General features: G+C 47.0%; 1 protein-coding gene across 1 annotated transcript in view; it reads right to left on the bottom strand.

Moving 5' to 3' along the window:
- Positions 1-2,138: 2,138 nt before the first annotated feature.
- Positions 2,139-17,362, bottom strand: part of LOC130387595 (paired box protein Pax-7-like) — a 27,536-nt gene continuing 12,312 nt past the window's right edge. The window contains exons 2-4 of the mRNA XM_056596809.1: positions 9,382-9,505; positions 7,952-8,249; positions 2,139-4,210 (exon numbers count right to left, since the gene is read on the bottom strand). Of these exons, the coding sequence (XP_056452784.1) occupies positions 4,095-4,210; positions 7,952-8,249; positions 9,382-9,505 (538 nt within the window). The 3' untranslated portion in view covers positions 2,139-4,094. The remainder of the gene's footprint in view (positions 4,211-7,951; positions 8,250-9,381; positions 9,506-17,362) is intronic.

Raw genomic sequence — 17,362 nt, 5'->3', positions numbered from 1 at the left:
ATCCTGCCATAATTACAGGATTTGCCGCGATGTGTCCGCCGTTGTCAAAGTGCCTTTCACTGTGACATCCTCGAGTGTCTGACACAGCACTACCGTTACACCACACAATAGCGTTTACCTCCCCCCCCCCCCCCCCCACACACCCTCACACGCCCCTGCATTATGGGATGGCTGGGGGTAAAGAGAGGGTGGGGTGCCGGGGTGTTAAACCTCCAGAGGGGTCTCTAATCGCTCCCTTGTGGCGCGCCCGCCGAGCTCTGAGCTCCACCGTGATGACGATAATGTTCAGGTTGACCCAAAAGAACCGTTTGAAAACGTCGGAGCTTCCGCGGATCGTCTAGTCGTCGTGGTGTTTAATTTCTTTTGATGACTGATACCGGCGATCCCCCCGCTCTCCAGGTGTGTTATCGCCGGTCTTTCAGTTGCAAAGCGGGGATGTTCTCAGGTGGAGGTAAGTTCTGTATTGTGGGACAAAGTAAGCGGATGTCGGATGCTTGGGTCTGTGGAAGCGAGGCGCTGGACGTGTTGTACTTCGCCGAGGCAGCGTTGGACTAAAGTATGGAGGACGGGAAGGTGCTTCAGCCTTTATTAGTGCGAGGGCCTCCTACAGGAACTTAAACCTCAGCTGAACCCAAGAGGGAGGTCAGAGAACGGATGCCCCATTGGAGACTCAACAAGGATAATTTGGTGCACACACTGGGCGCAATATTTTGAAGGGAAATGAGTCACGATTATGGTTCCTACAAATTCTTATTTTTTTTTTAGATATAGGTCTTGGATGTGTTTCATTTGAAGTCAACAGATTGAAGAATAAAACTATACGATAATGACGTAATTTCCTGCTTTGATTGTACTCAAAATAAAAAGTGTGTGTGTTTTTTCATGGCCTTTTGTTCCTTTACGGGCAGGAGAGTGAAGACAGACATGGATCGTGGATTATATTAGCTACAGAATGAGCAGTAGCATTGGACTGCAGGCCAGAATTGAGCCTGGGTCACGACAGCGTGTGGCCTTAGTGACGCCTTCCATCTCCAACAAATAGAGTCATGAAGCTCCTTACGCAGACGCCCGACATTGTGGAGGTCACCAGTGGAACGATAAGTCTGCCTCTGAAATAGCTCCTCTTCGGTCAGGTCTGGGGCAAGGCCCCTAGGGGTCAACACCCACAGCGGCCAGTGGTTCCCCTAATGGTCCCCAACTAACTGTGGGGCCCCTCTCTGTCTTGAGGTCACACACACTGAGCCCCTCTATTGACTTGGCCCTGTCCTCAGTGACACTGGCTCATTCATCCCTGCATCACACATGGGGGTGGGGGGGGGAGGGGGGGGGGGGATATGTTTTAAAGTATCTTCAATCACCAGAGCTGTCATTTGGCACTTGGCTTCAAAGCCTGAAGGGGGAATTGTAGATTATCAAAGGGTTGGGTGGTGGGTGGATAGGGGGGGGGAGGGGAGGGCTGGATGGGGGGGTGGAGGGATTAGATTGTGATTGGGTTTTATGTCACCAACATTTGGATTATAAACTTCATAAGAACAGTGCTTCGGACTGACTGGGGGGGAATGAGAGTCGGGTGTTTGTATTTTGTGTGCGCGTTATACAAGTGATGGTTACTGCTTGGAAACTGAGGAGGATTCCCTTTGGGGACTGCGAGACTTGCTTTGAGACGGAATGAAGAAGAAGAAGTCAAATTTATGAATTTTAAATATGTAGAAAATGAGTGGATGTTCTGACCGGTGATTTTCCTTCGGTTAATTAAGGAGTGATTAAATCAGGCCGCAAGGGGATAGAAACAGACAACTGCAATGGCGTTTCCAAACACGAGCCGTGTTTAAACTGATTCAGCAGTTCTGTCTATAAATTTAGATAATTTCTGAAAATTATGCCCATATTATCTATAGGGTACATAATGAACGTACACAGCACAAACAAACAAACAAACAAACATAACAGTCACTTTGGAATAGTCTAATTAGAATAATGTCAGTTGAATTGGTCTCATCATGCAATTACTTGAAAGATTATTGTAATAATAATTATTATTATTATAAATACATCTATTGTAATTATTAAAGAGATGGATCCGTCCATGAACTGAGGCATTAAAGCGATCAAAAGCAGATGTATTTGTAACAGCCAGTTTATTTAAAATCTGGAAGCAACAGAAATGCAGGAACAGAAGCTGTGTTGCGATTTAACCAAACACACCTTTGAATGAGTCCCGCTGCTTTAATACTTCATATAGACAAGAATAAATTATGGCATGATAAAATATAGATACATGTCAGACAAAAAGAGTGTAAGAAATCAAATAACAACAAATCAACAACTTGTGGTGAGCAGTAAAGACAAAAGAATAACAGAGCTATACATTTGAGCAGGTGTTTTACCATCCCGACACACACAAACACACACACAATCACTCGCGCACACACACACACACACCGGCGACACATGCACGCAAGCACACACACACACACACACACACACACACACACACACACACACACACACACACACACACACACACACACACACACACACACACACACACACACACACACACACACACACATACACACACCCTTGGTTGGCGTTCATATAAAATAATATGTACACAAGGTAGAGTGATAGCATGGTGTCTGGTGGCCTGAATGCTGCCTTCTGTCTTCCACAGATGTCCCGGAGACAGGAGTACAGGTTGTTGCTCATGGAGTGTGTGTGAAGTTTGGTTTGGTCTGCGATCCAATGCCAGACGGTTTCAACAGTTTTAGTAAAAACGAAAACAAAAATTATGTAAAAGTACATTTGTGTGAATTAAATCAATTCAAACACATTTTCTTTCATCAATTGTAATCATTATTTATATCACATCGTCATCAATCTAACAACCATCTTCCACATCCTCTTCGTCAGCATCAAAACTGACGACGACGCTCACTACAATTTAGTTTGAGGAACTCGTTATCATTTTGTCTCAAACAACCAAAGCAACCCATCTGGGTGTAAAAGGTCTAGTTTAGTCAGCGGTTGGGCCACTCTGCAGAATGTCTTGATCATCCAGTAGGTTGACTGGAATAGTTATATTCTTGGCTGAGGCACTGGAACTCTCCTTTAATACCTGGAGGAGAGTATGCCGCATTTGTGGATTTAAAATTAAGACAGTGCATATGTTTAAAATAATATTCAAGTACTCAATTACATTTGGAATGATACATAAAATAGTTGTTTTTAAAATGGGCAGCCGGAATTGGCCTCTGTGTTGAACATGTCAATACACATTTGAACTGTTTTAAGACTAAAATAAATGTTTTTGAGCATATTTTTGCGTCCGGGTAGATGGCAGTAAGCAGAGGCCGGAAGATGCTCTCTGTCATACTGAAACCGATAAGATGATGGGGTACAATCCCCTGTGATAGCAGAAAATTCTAGATGATTCCGGAGGGAAGTGTCACAGAGTAGCTGACTGAATGACCTAGGTCTCACACTGGGAGAGCAGATAACAGCAGTAAAAATCAAATCTTCTGAATAATTCAATAAAAAAGAACATTGAACAAAGACTTATTCTCCCCCCTCAAATTTCTTTCAATTTGGATTGTGATGCTGTTTCTCTCCCTGTCGGTGCATATCAACCATGCTAAACTTGACCCGTAACATTTACTGTTCTAGAATGTCATTAAGAAAATAAAAGGCATAAAATGAAGATAAGAAGGTAAAAATTGTCTGGAATCATAGTAAAAACATCATAGGTCATAAGAAACTCCACAGCTAAAAGTAAACACAAAAAGAAACCTACTGTGAATGTTTGAATAAAAAAAAAGAATGTTTACGGTCCAGACACGTGGTTCAGAGGAAATATGGCTGAAGTTCTGCAGAAGTTCTGCGTGATCACAGAGTGAAAGTCCAGAACCTCCAGGGTCCAACCACAAGGTGTCAAGGTGTCTGGGAGTCAGACCCACAACACAACACATCAACTAGCGCCTGGCTCTGAGAGAGAGAAAATACCAGAAGGTGCCTGAAACCCATTCTCTCTCATCCAGGGGGGGAACCCCTCGGCTCTGGCCTGTCCAGGGTCTAACTGTGGCGGTGAGAGACACTCAGTAGGCCTGTCCCGTCTCCACCTGGAGGAGCCCCAGCACGGCCGAGTGGTCCCCCAGCTTCATCCTGCGCTGGGCGGACAGACCCACGTTCTTGGCCAGGTAGTCCACAGCAGCTGGAGAGACAGAGAGAGAGAGACAGACAGAGAGAGGACCGTTAGGACCGTCAGGTGCTGGTAAATACCCAACGTTCCGCCATCTTGTAATCTTAGAAGGTCAGCATTTGGTCAACTGTGAATAAGGATATTTCACAGTATTTTGTGACATTCAGTACCGCATAGCTTTGCATTTCATCAAAATCTAGATTGTTAAAAAAATATGAATAAATCGCTGCAACGTACGTATATCGCTGGACAAATAGTCCAGTACACAATATATCTTCATATTTTGAACCTCGACCGCTATGTGCTGATACATCTAACCAGATTTCTGCCAATAAACAGCCTCAAAGCGTGAAGGGTGCACAGGCAGCCTGTGTGCGTGTGTGTGTGTGTTCACGTGCACAACATGGATGTTATGATCTGTTGTTTCCATGACTTTAGCGTGACTAACCCCGGCAAGGGCTCTGATTGGCCGGCTCTCTGAGTGACAGGATGGGGGAGGCAGAGAAGGGTCAAGGGTCTCTATCAGAAGCACGTGTGCTGTAATCTGTGGGGGCCTCCAGGGGGCCACCAGGTTAGTGTCGTCGCCCCCCCCCCCCCACACACACACACACACACACACACACACTACTGATCTGGCTCACACCTCACACTGTTTCAATTTCCGTTGAGACACAAGCATCAATATACCCACACACATACAAAGAATAGACACGCGTACAAAGTCACAAAACACAGGCACACACACACACACACACACACACACACACACACACACACACACACACACACACACACACACACACACACACACACACACACACACACACACACACACACACACACACACACGCACAAACACACAGCAGTCCTTCCTACCTAACAGAGGCCATGACCAGCAGCTACGGTAGTGTAGAGGCCCTAACATCTTATCTCATTGGCAAGTCATGTCGCATACTACACAGGTACTGCATGTGAGAGTAGGATGTTCTTCAACACGGGGATCAATGATTTGTGATTGGAGGAAAATGTTTAAAACTGAAAGCTTTTTTTCATTTGTTTTGTAAAGTGCTGCATGATGATCCCACTTAATCCGAAGTGACTTGACAAGTCATTAATGAGCGGCTAATGAAGTAATCTTGCTCAAGTATGCTTAAAACTAGGGTGGTGATACTGGAGTGAACCCGGAACCATTTGATGATGATGAAGATGATGATGATGATACAAATAATGATTATATATATATTTAAATTGTTATTTGACAAATATTTCGTATTAAAATGTAATATATAGACATTGTTATTGACGGAGGCTGCAGTGTGTTGTCCCTGTGGTTCTAGTGTCTGGTGGCCAGTGAGTTTCCACCAGTTCCCGGGTGAGACGGATGGTTCCAGAACACAGGTGTTCCCCAGCTGTTCTCCACAGCCGCCGTGCAGCGGGGGCCCCGTGAGGCCCCTCACGTCTGGAGAACCATTCAGACCCCCGGACCCTCATGTTCAACATGTCACCCGGGTGACCTTCTGAAGGCGTTAAATCACCGCTCTTTGACTCCGGGGGGGGGACGGACGAACGGACGGACATAACTCATTCTTACCGAGTTACGGAAATGTCTTGGCGTTATTAAAGTGACGGACTGGCTCGTTTTGACCGCCCGCTGCCTACTGTTCCCCACCGGGAGGCGCGGTGAACACTGTGGGAACACCCCGTCAAGGACCATCCCGTCGGAAGACAAAGGAGGACGACGCAAAATGGCGCCCGGTTTGGCTCGCCCCGACGGAGCGCGAGAAAAACTGACAATCAGGAGTTCCGCCTCCCCTCATAATACACTACGTTATTTTTCTTATTTTAAATGTTTTTAATCGAGCCGGTGTCTCGGCTGTCGCGCCTCGCCTGCGACGCATGTCTCCCCGCTCAGCAGATATTAACCTGGCTTTGTCGTCTTGTCTGGCAGCTGCACGCGGAGGACGCAGACAACATGACATTGGACACCGACTGTGTGCTCCTTTGTGTATGTGTATGTGTATGTGTTTTGTGTGTGTGTGTGTGTGTGTGTGTGTGTGTGTGTGCGTGTGTGTGTGTGTGTGTGTGTGTGTGTGTGTGTGTGTGTGTGTGTGTGTGTGTGTGCCAGCTTTCTGTCTCAGACTGGGGGTTGAAATGAGGGGGAGGTTTAAGTAATCGGCATGTGTTAGCATGTCAGTTAGCGTGCTAGCGTGAACAGAAGCTGTCAGTTAGCGATGAGAAAGCGGCAGGTAGCAGCGCACCTGTGGGAGGGCACGTCTGTCTGCAAAGGTGCCAGTCACCCCACTGTGTGTGTGTGCGTGTGTGTGTGTGTGTGTGTGTGTGTGTGTGTGTGTGTGTGTGTGTGTGTGTGTGTGTGTGTGCCCTACACAGGATTTGAGCGAGGCCTTCAGAATAAAAGCCTGTTTTTTCCTGTCAACTCGGTTTACACCTTTAATCCCCGCAGAAGAGTCCCCTCCACTCACACAGCCCATCTGATGACACACACACATGCACACGCACGTGCAAATGTGTGCACATACATACACACCTACACACCCAGACACACAATCTTAGGCATACATACTTACACATAACCACACAGGCTCTCAGATACACACACGCACATTGAGATGTATGTAAACACTCACACAAACAAACACATGCACAGACACACTCACTCACACACACACACACACACACACACACACACACACACACACACACACACACACACACACACACACACACACACACACACACACACACACACACACACACACACTCATTAGGTGGACACACACCAGGTGCATGCTCAACACACAAACACACACACGGGCAGCCGGCTTTGCAGGGTTGATGGTATGTGCTTTAATCTGTCAGGTGTTTCCTGAGTTAGGACGAGCCAGGAGTCAGGTGTCACCAAATGATACGGTAAGCCTGCTTCCTCAGGGGCGTGGCACGGGAGGTAGCAGGAATCAGGTCTGAAGGCTGGGGGTTAGGGTGGGAAGGGGGAGTGTTTGATGGTTCAGGGGCCAAGTGTCTAAACCCATGCTGGAATATTTTGTGCAGACTTGGGGTGAGATTGGCTACTGTGTGTGATGTTGTGTTGTGTGTGTCTTGCTGTCGAGTGCTTTTTGTAATCTTCTGTTTGTGATTGCAGCATATGTCCTTTTCCTGTGTGTGTGTGTGTGTGTGTGTGTGTGTGTGTGTGTGTGTGTGTGTGTGTGTGTGTGTGTGTGTGTGTGTGTGTGTGTGTGTGTGTGTGTGTGTGTGTGTGTGTGTGTGTGTGTGAGTGTATGTGTGTAATGTCTGGGTTGTGGTGCCCTGGGTTGGCCTCTCCGTGTGTTATTGTATTAAGGAGATCAACACAATTCAAATTCCTCATAAATTATACATGTATTGAAAGTATGGATATCTTACCCAATTATTGAGCATAACTTGAGGATGAATATTTTACGAATATTTTTACCGCAGAATATTGTAGTTTATTAAATAAATAGCCCTCCATTTTCTAATCATGAGTTGAGACGTCTTAAAAAAAGAATTAATTTCAACAAGTACAATAGATCCTATTGTCATTGCCATAGTAAACAAAACCAGCGACCATGCACGAAAATGTATGTTTGTGTTTAGAATTGATGGCGTACTTGATATTGCCAGAGCTCATATCCCGTCCGCCATGCGGCCCCACCACACAGTAAACCCAACCCTCCCCTCCAACCACACACCGACAGTGAGCACTGTGGTTCCACTCACTCTGTCCGTACTGGCTGTACTGGTAGCCGGCCCCCATCCCGGGGTCCACGCCGTAGCCGGCGGAGCTGTAGGTGGGCGGGCAGTAGGACTGGGACGAGGCCAGGCTGTCCACCACCTTGAGGCCGCCGTCCGCCCCGCGCTGGCTGCAGCTCGCCGAGAGGGCGGCGGCGCCGGACACGTTGGAGCCGTCCAGCCCCACGCCCCCGCCGCCGCCCCCGCCGCCGTGGAGCGGCGAGATGGAGAAGTCATGCTGCGACTGCGATGGCAAGGCGTTGGGGTTGCTGAGGATGCTCATCACCTGGAGACGCAGAACACACAAGACGCTGTTAGTGAGCCCCTTTTAGAGCAGGACAAATTAGCGAACAGCTGGCTGAGTTAAGACCCCCTGTGGAATAAGGCAAAATAGCAACGAGCTTGCCTGGCTAACCACGATGCATGAAGAGGAATTACTGTAAAATACGATTGAAACTAAGACAAATTAGCAAATAGCTAGCTGGGCTTGTATTCATTGTAGACTCAGGTAAGTTAGCAATGAGCACCTTGGCCCTCAGACTTTAAGTGTTGCGTTCCTGCCCTGGTTTTGATAACTCTGTGTTACTGAATAGGGTGACCAGACGTCCTCTTTTTCCCGGACATGTCCTCTTTTCGAGACCTAAAAAATGCGTCCGGCAGGGATTCCAAAAACGTCCGGTATTTTGCCTCGTCGCAAAAAAAAAAAAAAATATATATTATTGTTATTATTATCTTTTTATATTTTTTTGCCTAGTCGCATATTTGTGTTTCTGGGTCTTTCACATAACCTACTAGTTATTACCATTGTATATGTCTATGGTTATTACGGCCTTCCAAGTTCTGGAAATGGTATCTCCCTTACGTTCCACCTTCTTGCGCGAGCTGACTGTAGAGAGAGTCTGTCATTGGGCGACCGATCTCATGTGCTCGTTGAGAAGGTGCCGTGTATAGACGGAATGAAACCCCCACTGAAGTTCGTAGGCTCACGATACAAACCCCCCCCCCCCCCCCCCCCCCCCCCCCCGTCAACAATCTTGCCCGGGGCGCAATTGGACCTAGGATCGCCACTGTCTGCAGCCATGCCTAAACGTAAATGTAAGTTCACGGACGAACTAAAGAAAAAAATACCCATGTTTCGCCCCCCCCCCCCCCCCCCCCCCCGCGACGAAGTGTCCTCTTTTTCACAAACTCAAATCTGGTCACCCTATTACTGAACCCCTGCTACTCAGAGACCATCACAAGCAGTGTTATTTTTATCTGTTCCTGTAGATTATGGGGCAGGTTTGAGGTGAAGTTGGGGGCCATCCTTCTCCCTCTCTCTCTCTTCTCCATAACATGAGGTTCACTTTGTTACTTCCTCCTTTGTACCCGCCTGTGGCTCCCTCCTGTATCTGAGGCTAACCCTATTAGCCGCGGACAGAGGCCGCTACAGAATCAAGGCCACATTGCAGCCTCTTCTCCGTCCCCTCAGGGGCCCGCTTCCCCAAGCAGGGGCCCCCACCCAAAGAGATCCCGTGTTGTGGAAATTCACAGATACACATGCTGCACACAGGGAAACACACACGCGGGAAGGTTTGTGTCAAGGTTAAATGGCATTACCTGCATGACAGAAACATAAACAGCTGTCCACCACACATTGGAGGAAGACAAAGCTGAGTTTGGGAAGGCATGTTCATTTTTAGTTTTCTTCGAGTCAAGGAGTCAGAAAGCAAAGGAGAGGTTTGGCTGATCACAATGTATTTTTAAGTGAAACGCCGTATCGCCCAGTGAATGAGTCAAAAACAATGGCCTTAATCTGTTAATATGGATCCAAGAACTAAGATGAAAACGTGCTTGGGGCCAGGAACCAACCCTGGCTAGTATATCCCCGGTATCAGGCGCCTCATGTTCCTATGATAAGACTATTATTAGAGAATGAGTACAACATGCTGAAACTGCAAAATGAGCTGTTAATTAGATCATAGATTAAAAAGAAGAAAGAAGAAAACGTCCAGTGCCTCTCAACCAATCAGCAGTGGCCATTCATTAAGATGCATGACTCAGCACACAGATGGGAACGAGGAAATAAACTGAGAATCATGGAGCCCTTTCCCCAGCCAGTACAGGCTCCAGGCTGGGCTGGCTCTTTAAGAAATCTGCTTAATTAACCCATCAGCGTTTCTAACCCCACGTCTCCTCTGTTTTATCAGGGGCCCCTGAGTTAATCCCTTGGCGACCGGCCCTTGGTTTAAACACACTGCTTCCAATTACAATTCCTATCACACACTCCCCTATTAAGCCCGGGCCCTCCTCCTCATAAAAAGGTTGGAAATTAACTTTCTATATTTAACAGGACATCTATTAATAGGGCTTTTGAAGACTGCCGATTGGAAGGAGAAAGAAAAACCAGACCAGTGCCAATCTTTGGCTTTCACTTGCATTCCGGAAAGTCAAGTACGGCTTAGTTTGCATTCCCTGAGAAACAAAAACTCTCAACAAAACCAACCAAAAAGTCTACATTATCTCTTCATCCCAAAAACCACACGTCCCTAATGTGGAGCTAATGTGACAACTTTGGCGTGTTTTTTACTGAGGTGTTCCAGCCCTTGGAGCCCGCTCCGCGGGGTAGAACGAGGCTGGGTTGAATAGAGAGAGAGAGAGAGAGAGAGAGGGAGAGATGGGAGAGAGAGAGAGAGAGAGAGAGAGAGAGAGAGAGAGAGAGAGAGAGAGAGAGAGAGAGAGGGAGAGAGAGAGAGAGAGAGGGAGAGAGAGAGAGAGAGAGAGAGAGAGAGAGAGAGAGAGAGAGAGAGAGAGAGTGAGAGAGAGGGAGAGAGAGAGAGAGAGAGAGAGAGAGAGAGAGAGAGAGAGAGAGAGGGAGAGAGAGAGAGAGAGAGAGAGAGAGAGAGAGAGAGAGAGAGAGAGAGAGAGAGAGAGAGAGAGAGAGAGGCAGGCCCCCTGACTCCAGGGAGGTGTCAGAAAGCCCAAGGAGGTGATCTTCTGGCGGGGGGCATGGGCGGAGCTCCAAGAGACCTCCTTGGCCCACGAGGGCGGGGTTGTCCTGGACGCCCTGACATGTCTATTGAGGCCGAGCAGGGGGTGGTCCGTCAAACGCCGTGCTGGAGTCCATTGTGTCGCCTGAAAGTGGGACTTATTCAAATCTCTTCATATTTAGCATAAACGCCCTGGCATGGACTCATGGCCCTCAGTAGCGTGGGGTGATGTCGAGGAACAGGGAGTGTGAAGGTGGGGGCGTTCGGGAGGTTGGGGAGGGGAGGGGAGGGGATAAGGTTTGGTAGCATTTGGGGCGTGGTTTAATGTGTCATGTTGTAAAAGCGGTTTAAGCGGAGGGTAACCAGTGTTTAAGGATATTTCTGAATCGGTTTGTGAAGCAATATTGTGAGTATTATTTCGTTGAAACAACAGTACTGAATGGGTTTCCATTGCAATTAGCGTAATTTATTTTATTTGCTGTTTGGCTAGTCTTGCTTTAAAAAAAAGCGATCATGAAACCGAAAGTTGTACTAATCTCCACTTGGAAGCTACCTGTTTCTCTTTATTTATTTTCAATGTCTCCCACATCCATTCTCTTTTTCTATCATTCTTGTCCACCTCTCTATCCGTTTTCCTCTCTCTCTCCCTCCCACTTTCTCTCTCTCTCCCGCTCTCCGTATTGTTAATGCCACAGTCCTCCAAATAGAGATAATGGGAGACAGGAGCAAGTTGAAAGCACGCTGCTGCAAGGCATTTGGTTTCTTTCTTGCCCATGCACAGACACACACACACACACACACACACACACACACACACACACACACACACACACACACACACACACACACACACACACACACACACACACACACACACACATACACACACACACACACACACACACGCACGCACACACACACACAAAGATCCCCCTCCCTTTTAAAATCGGAACACAAAAAGTAATTAATTCTAAACTTCTGAGAGCCGTGTAGCCCGGAGCTCTGTGAGCAGAAGATGAGTGCGGCGTTAATGAACACAATGTGCATCCTTTCAGATAAATAAATAGCGCCACTTATCGCAAAGGAGCTGCCTTTCACACACTCTAAATGTCCTGAACTGTTCCAATTAAGCCTTGTTTTGTTTGCGCGGGTGTCGGAAAGACGGCGAGCTCTTTGTGTTTGGGTCGCCGGGGCCTGGGTCCTCGGAACAGAGCTGATAGCGTGACGCCCGTCCAGATGAAAAGACTCTTATTTGCAGCGATGTGTGCCGCGGTGTATGAAGCACTGCACATATTAACGGTGGGTCTGGGCCCGTAGTGCAGATAAGAACACGCTGGAGACAGGGGACTGACACCGTGGCAGGGAGAAAGAGGAGATTGATGCTCTGACGGGACAAACAGAGGATGTACACGCATACACACATGCACAAACACACACACACACGCACACACACACACAAGAACTGGAGGGGAACAGTCCAGGCTGTGCCCTGACGTACATCTTGAAGACCTTACGTTTCTAACCAGCACAATGCAGTAACTCTAGTGTTCACCACCACCCATCGAATCCCATTGGGTATTTTGGAAAACTTTATTATACTTGCCTCTGGGCTATATAAAAGTTACTATCAGAGATTAAACAAGGAACATAAAAGAAGCAAGGTCAATTAGAAATTAGATGGGGGGGGTGGGGAGAGTGAGTCCTGTTGGGCCTAGTCTCCGCTCTTTGTTTTAGCTCACTGAGGACGGACAGGGAAGAGAAACCCCCCAAGGGCGTGACCATGTGGCGTGCCTCAGAGCGGTGGAGGAACTGTTTGGTTTAAAAAGGCTTATCACAGCGAGCGTGTGGAACAAAATGACATCAAAACGGAGGAGCCTGCTCTGCATTAGTGCTGTCATAGTTCCATCACTGTCTTAGTGGAAACACAGCGGGGATTACTCTCAAGCATATCTGCTGAAAGGAGGGGATATGTGATGCAATCAGAGGAAATTATGCCATCGCTTGATGGCTTTTCTACAACCGGCAGACTTGGGCTTTTGCAGGGACCGCAGTCAGTCCTGGAAATCCCAGCCCCCCCACTGGTGTTGAAATGAAACCAAGACAAACAAAAAGGGTGTAATGTCACCATGAGGACACTTCACACAACATGTTGGTGTTTGTGCGACTCTGGCGTTGAAGCATTGAAAGCTGTGTATAAAAATAGTTTTTTGTTTTGTTTTGTCAGAGGAGGTAGGATGCCTTTTAACCGTGTGCTAACTCTCATCGGCATATCCAACCCCAACTGCACATTGGAAGCTTTAGAGGAAATCAGAGGCAAGTCTCGAGAAAGAAAGAAAAGATAACCGGAGTAGGGAGACTCTGGGGGAGAGAGAGAGAGAGAGAGAGAGAGAGAGAGAGAGAGAGAGAGAGAGAGAGAGAGAGAGAGAGAGAGAGAGATATAACAAATAAGAGAGTGTGAGAATGACAGAAATTGGGGAAGGGGTGTAAAAGTTGAAGAGTCTTAAATCAGGCATCTGAATGACAGGGACAGAAAGTGAGGAAGCTGGCTCTAAACAAGATGGCTTTCAGATGACAGCGATTAGTGAAGTACCAAACAAGCAGTCCAAACCAGACACAACACGTGTTAGCCGGAAGCTAGTCGCCCACACAGCTCTACGTGCATGAGGAAATAAGTTCTGAGACAGAACAGCTCTCTGTTTAGCTATATCAGGCCCTCTTCAAGGTGATGCATTGGGCACGTCTTTGTGAGTTTGTGTGACTATGTGCAGTGGGCAACAACCCAGTTTCTTCCTTGGGGATGAATAAAGTGTATCAACATCAAAATCAAATAAAGAGATAACAGAAAAGTTACATAACTGCTATAATTGTTATCATCCTTTTGTATAATTTTTATAACTCCAATATATCAGTTTTACATTTTTAGTTGATGTACTTTTTTATAATGTACAATAAATAAAAAGACAGTGCAAAATGTATTAATTCTTGTACTCATGCTGTTCCTTGTATTTATCAGATGAAGCAAACTGGGCTGAACCAACTGGTCAGTCACCAGTCTGCCTAATAACCTGATTATATTCTGAAGGCCTGTGATCCATGTCTAGCAGATTGTGCTCCCAGCGGCGGGTCAACCGTCCCTGTATGTCTCCAAGGCCCCCCACTGAGTCGGGGTTAACAGCTTCCACAGGGGGTGACATCTCAGAGAGGGAGAGCTGGGCTAGAGGATCACTCTCACTGAACACTCTTCTCTCCTCCCGCTCGTCTCCTGTCCCGCTCTTTGTCTCCCATTCTCCATCCCTCCTCCCCTCCTTCTCTCTATTGATGATGGTCTGGTGTCCGTGACATGAAGGAATGTCAGGTCAAATGATTTGTCGTCTGGGTTAATTTCTGCACAGCTGGACGTAAATAACATGTAAATAAAACAGAGAAGAGGTTCTCAGCAGGAGGGTGATGGGCCAGGGGCGATGGGGAAGGGGTGGGGGTTGATGGGGGTCTCCCAACACAGGGCTGGATGAAATATACTCCCATGATTTAGATTAGGTTAATGGCAAAGTGCATGACAGAGGGAGAGAGGGAGGGAAGGAGAGAGCAGGAGGGGGATGTAGATAGAAAGAGTGTTGGGAAGAGCAGAGAAGCAGGTCAATGAGAAATCACAAGAAGAAAAAAGATGAATTACAGGTATGGGTGAAGAAAAGTAGAACAGATATCAGGCATTGCTGAAATAATCGACAAAGAAAGTGGAAAATATAATTCCTGATTGTAGATATTTGTTTAAATTCTAATTCAAAATGTGTCATTAAACGAACCAGTAAAATTTGAGAAAATCAATCAATCCGGAACAATGCATATTTGAATATAACATAATAAGCAAATGGTTTAAACTGAGTATCTAATAAAAAGTTGTTTTTCATCGGCCATTACATAAATCATATCTCTCCGCCGATCATTGTGGTATCCAGAACTAAGTGGAGTCGCATGGGCCAGGGCTGACCTTTGACCCCCTTCTCTACATGCAGACCATTGAAGGGCCATTGGATCACTTGTCCTTTCAACCGGCTTTGAACCTTAGGCTCAGGACAGAGGGAGCCAAAGATGAGAGGGGCAGGGTCATCGTGAACAGAGAGTCCTACGGACCTAGACAGAGCACTGAGGGAGCCATTCACATGAATAGGATGGACCCAGACGGACGGGCTGATAGAACCACAGACAGAAGGTTGAGTAAATGGATGGTTGGATACATGAATTTCTTTGTAATTTCTTCCTTCTCCAACTCCCTTCCTCCATTTCAGCCTTTTAAAGATATGTATATATGTAATATATATTCTCTTCTCTTATTCTCTTATTTTTTTAGTGTTTTTGTTGCACATTTTTTAGTGACCTTTTTTTCCGTGTCCAGATGAAAGAAGAGATAGGTTTGATGTATGAACTTATGGACGGGTGACTATTTGGATGGATGAACCAACCTCTGAAGGAAATGTTAATTGCTACAGAGGCTCAAGAAAAAAGGATAATTAAAGTATAATCCTTCTTCCAATGGAATCAGTTGAGTGGGTAGTTGGTGATTCCCCGTTGAACCTGCGAGGGGCGCTGTGTTGGATGGAGCATGGCCTTCCTTTATGTTTGAAGCCACCACTTCACAGAGACATACAAACAAACCATTCCTCGCCCCCAGGAGGAGGGGGGAGTGCACTGTGCAGTGCACATGTCTGCGTGTGTGTGTGTGTGTGTGTGTGTGTGTGTGTGTGTGTGTGTGTGTGTGTGTGTGTGTGTGTGTGTGTGTGTGTGTGTGTGTGTGTGTGTGTGTGTGTGTGTGTGTTTCGGTGCGTGTGTATGTGTGTGTGCGTGCGTGGTTGCATGCACAGATAAATAAAGGCTTTCTTTAATGTATTCTAAAACATTCCACCAGTGGATATGATTTAAATTCCTCTGATTTTCTTGGCAGCTTCTACCGCAGCTCTTTTTATGTTTGTATCTCGGTGTAATGCTCTCGCACACACACACACACACACACACACACACACACACACACAAATGCACACAAACACACTTGCAAGTGCACGCACAGAACCACACGTACACACATGCACCAATCACACGCAAGCAGGTTTATTTGCCAAATTGAAAGAGCATCTGTATTTTGGGGGATTTCTAATTAACAAGTATCAAAATCCCCCACCTCCCTCCCCCCCACTCTCTCTCTCTCTTCCTCTCTCTCTCTCCCTCCAAGCATGGTGCTGGTGTAAATATAGTCTCTCATCCCTTTTGAGGGGTTGACATGAGAGCGTGCCAGTTGACAGTGTGCCCAGTGGAGGAGCAGGGGGGAGGGGGGGAGGTGAAGCCGGGGTGATGGAGGGTTAGGGTCTTAATTTCAGCTAATGCTAATGGTCCCGGGGACTAACATTAGACACAACCGCCCATGACATTCAGGTGAACGCTGTCATGTCCCACGTCGTTCTAGGGTGCAGCGGCTTGATGCTCTCTCCCCTAATCTCTCTCTCATCTCTCTCTCTCTCTCCTCATCGCTTTCTCTCCTCATCCCTCTCCTCATCCATCTCTCTCTCATCTCTCTCTCATTGCTCTCTCGCTGTCATTTCTCTCTCCTCCTCACTCTGTCTCTCATTTCTCTGTCTCTCTCTTTCCTCATCGCACTCTCGCTCTCTCTATCTCTCTTTCTTTCTCTCCAGCTCTCTCTCCCCTCCTCATCTCCCTCTCTCTCTTTCTTCCTCCCAACCTCTCTCAATTGTTCTCTCCCTCTCTCCCTCACTCTCTTATCCTACCATCTCTCTCTCTCTCTCTCTCTCTCTCTCTCTCGTCTCTCTCTCTCTCTCTCTCTCTCTCTCTCTCTCTCTCTCTCTCTCTCTCTCTCTTTCTTTATCTGAATGTTCTCTCCATCTCTCTTTCTGTTATGTTCTAAATATAATGTATCCTTGTATCTTTGTATCTATTTGTATCTTTCATTAATTTCCCCCAGAAATGATACATTGTCGTATCAATGCTTTCCTCTTTTGTGAAGCTTATGTTTTAATTTAGGAAAAAAAACGGGTTTAGCGAGAGACTGCCACCAACCAACACACACATACACACACACACACACACACACACACACACACACACACACACACACACACACACACACACACACACACACACACACACACACACACACACACACACACACACACACACACACCCTGCCCCTTATCGCAGTCCGACAGTTGTCAGGAATCACCAGTGTAGGCCTTAGCGCCGAGAGAGAGAGGCGGGCGAGCGAGCGAGCGGGCGGGCGAGCCGGCCTGGGGATATGGATCAAAGAGAGCGAGCCGAGGAGAGACGCAGTGTCTCTGATCCCCCTCCACCATCACCACTCTATACTCTCTCTCTTTCTCTCTGCCCCCCCTCTCTCTCTCTCTCTCTGCCCCCCCCCTCTCTCTCT

The sequence above is a fragment of the Gadus chalcogrammus genome, chromosome 1 (assembly GCF_026213295.1).
Source record: "Gadus chalcogrammus isolate NIFS_2021 chromosome 1, NIFS_Gcha_1.0, whole genome shotgun sequence".
Taxonomy (NCBI): Eukaryota; Metazoa; Chordata; class Actinopteri; order Gadiformes; family Gadidae; genus Gadus; species Gadus chalcogrammus.
Note: the sequence above shows the minus strand (reverse complement) of the source record. Positions and strands in the feature narration are given on the sequence as shown.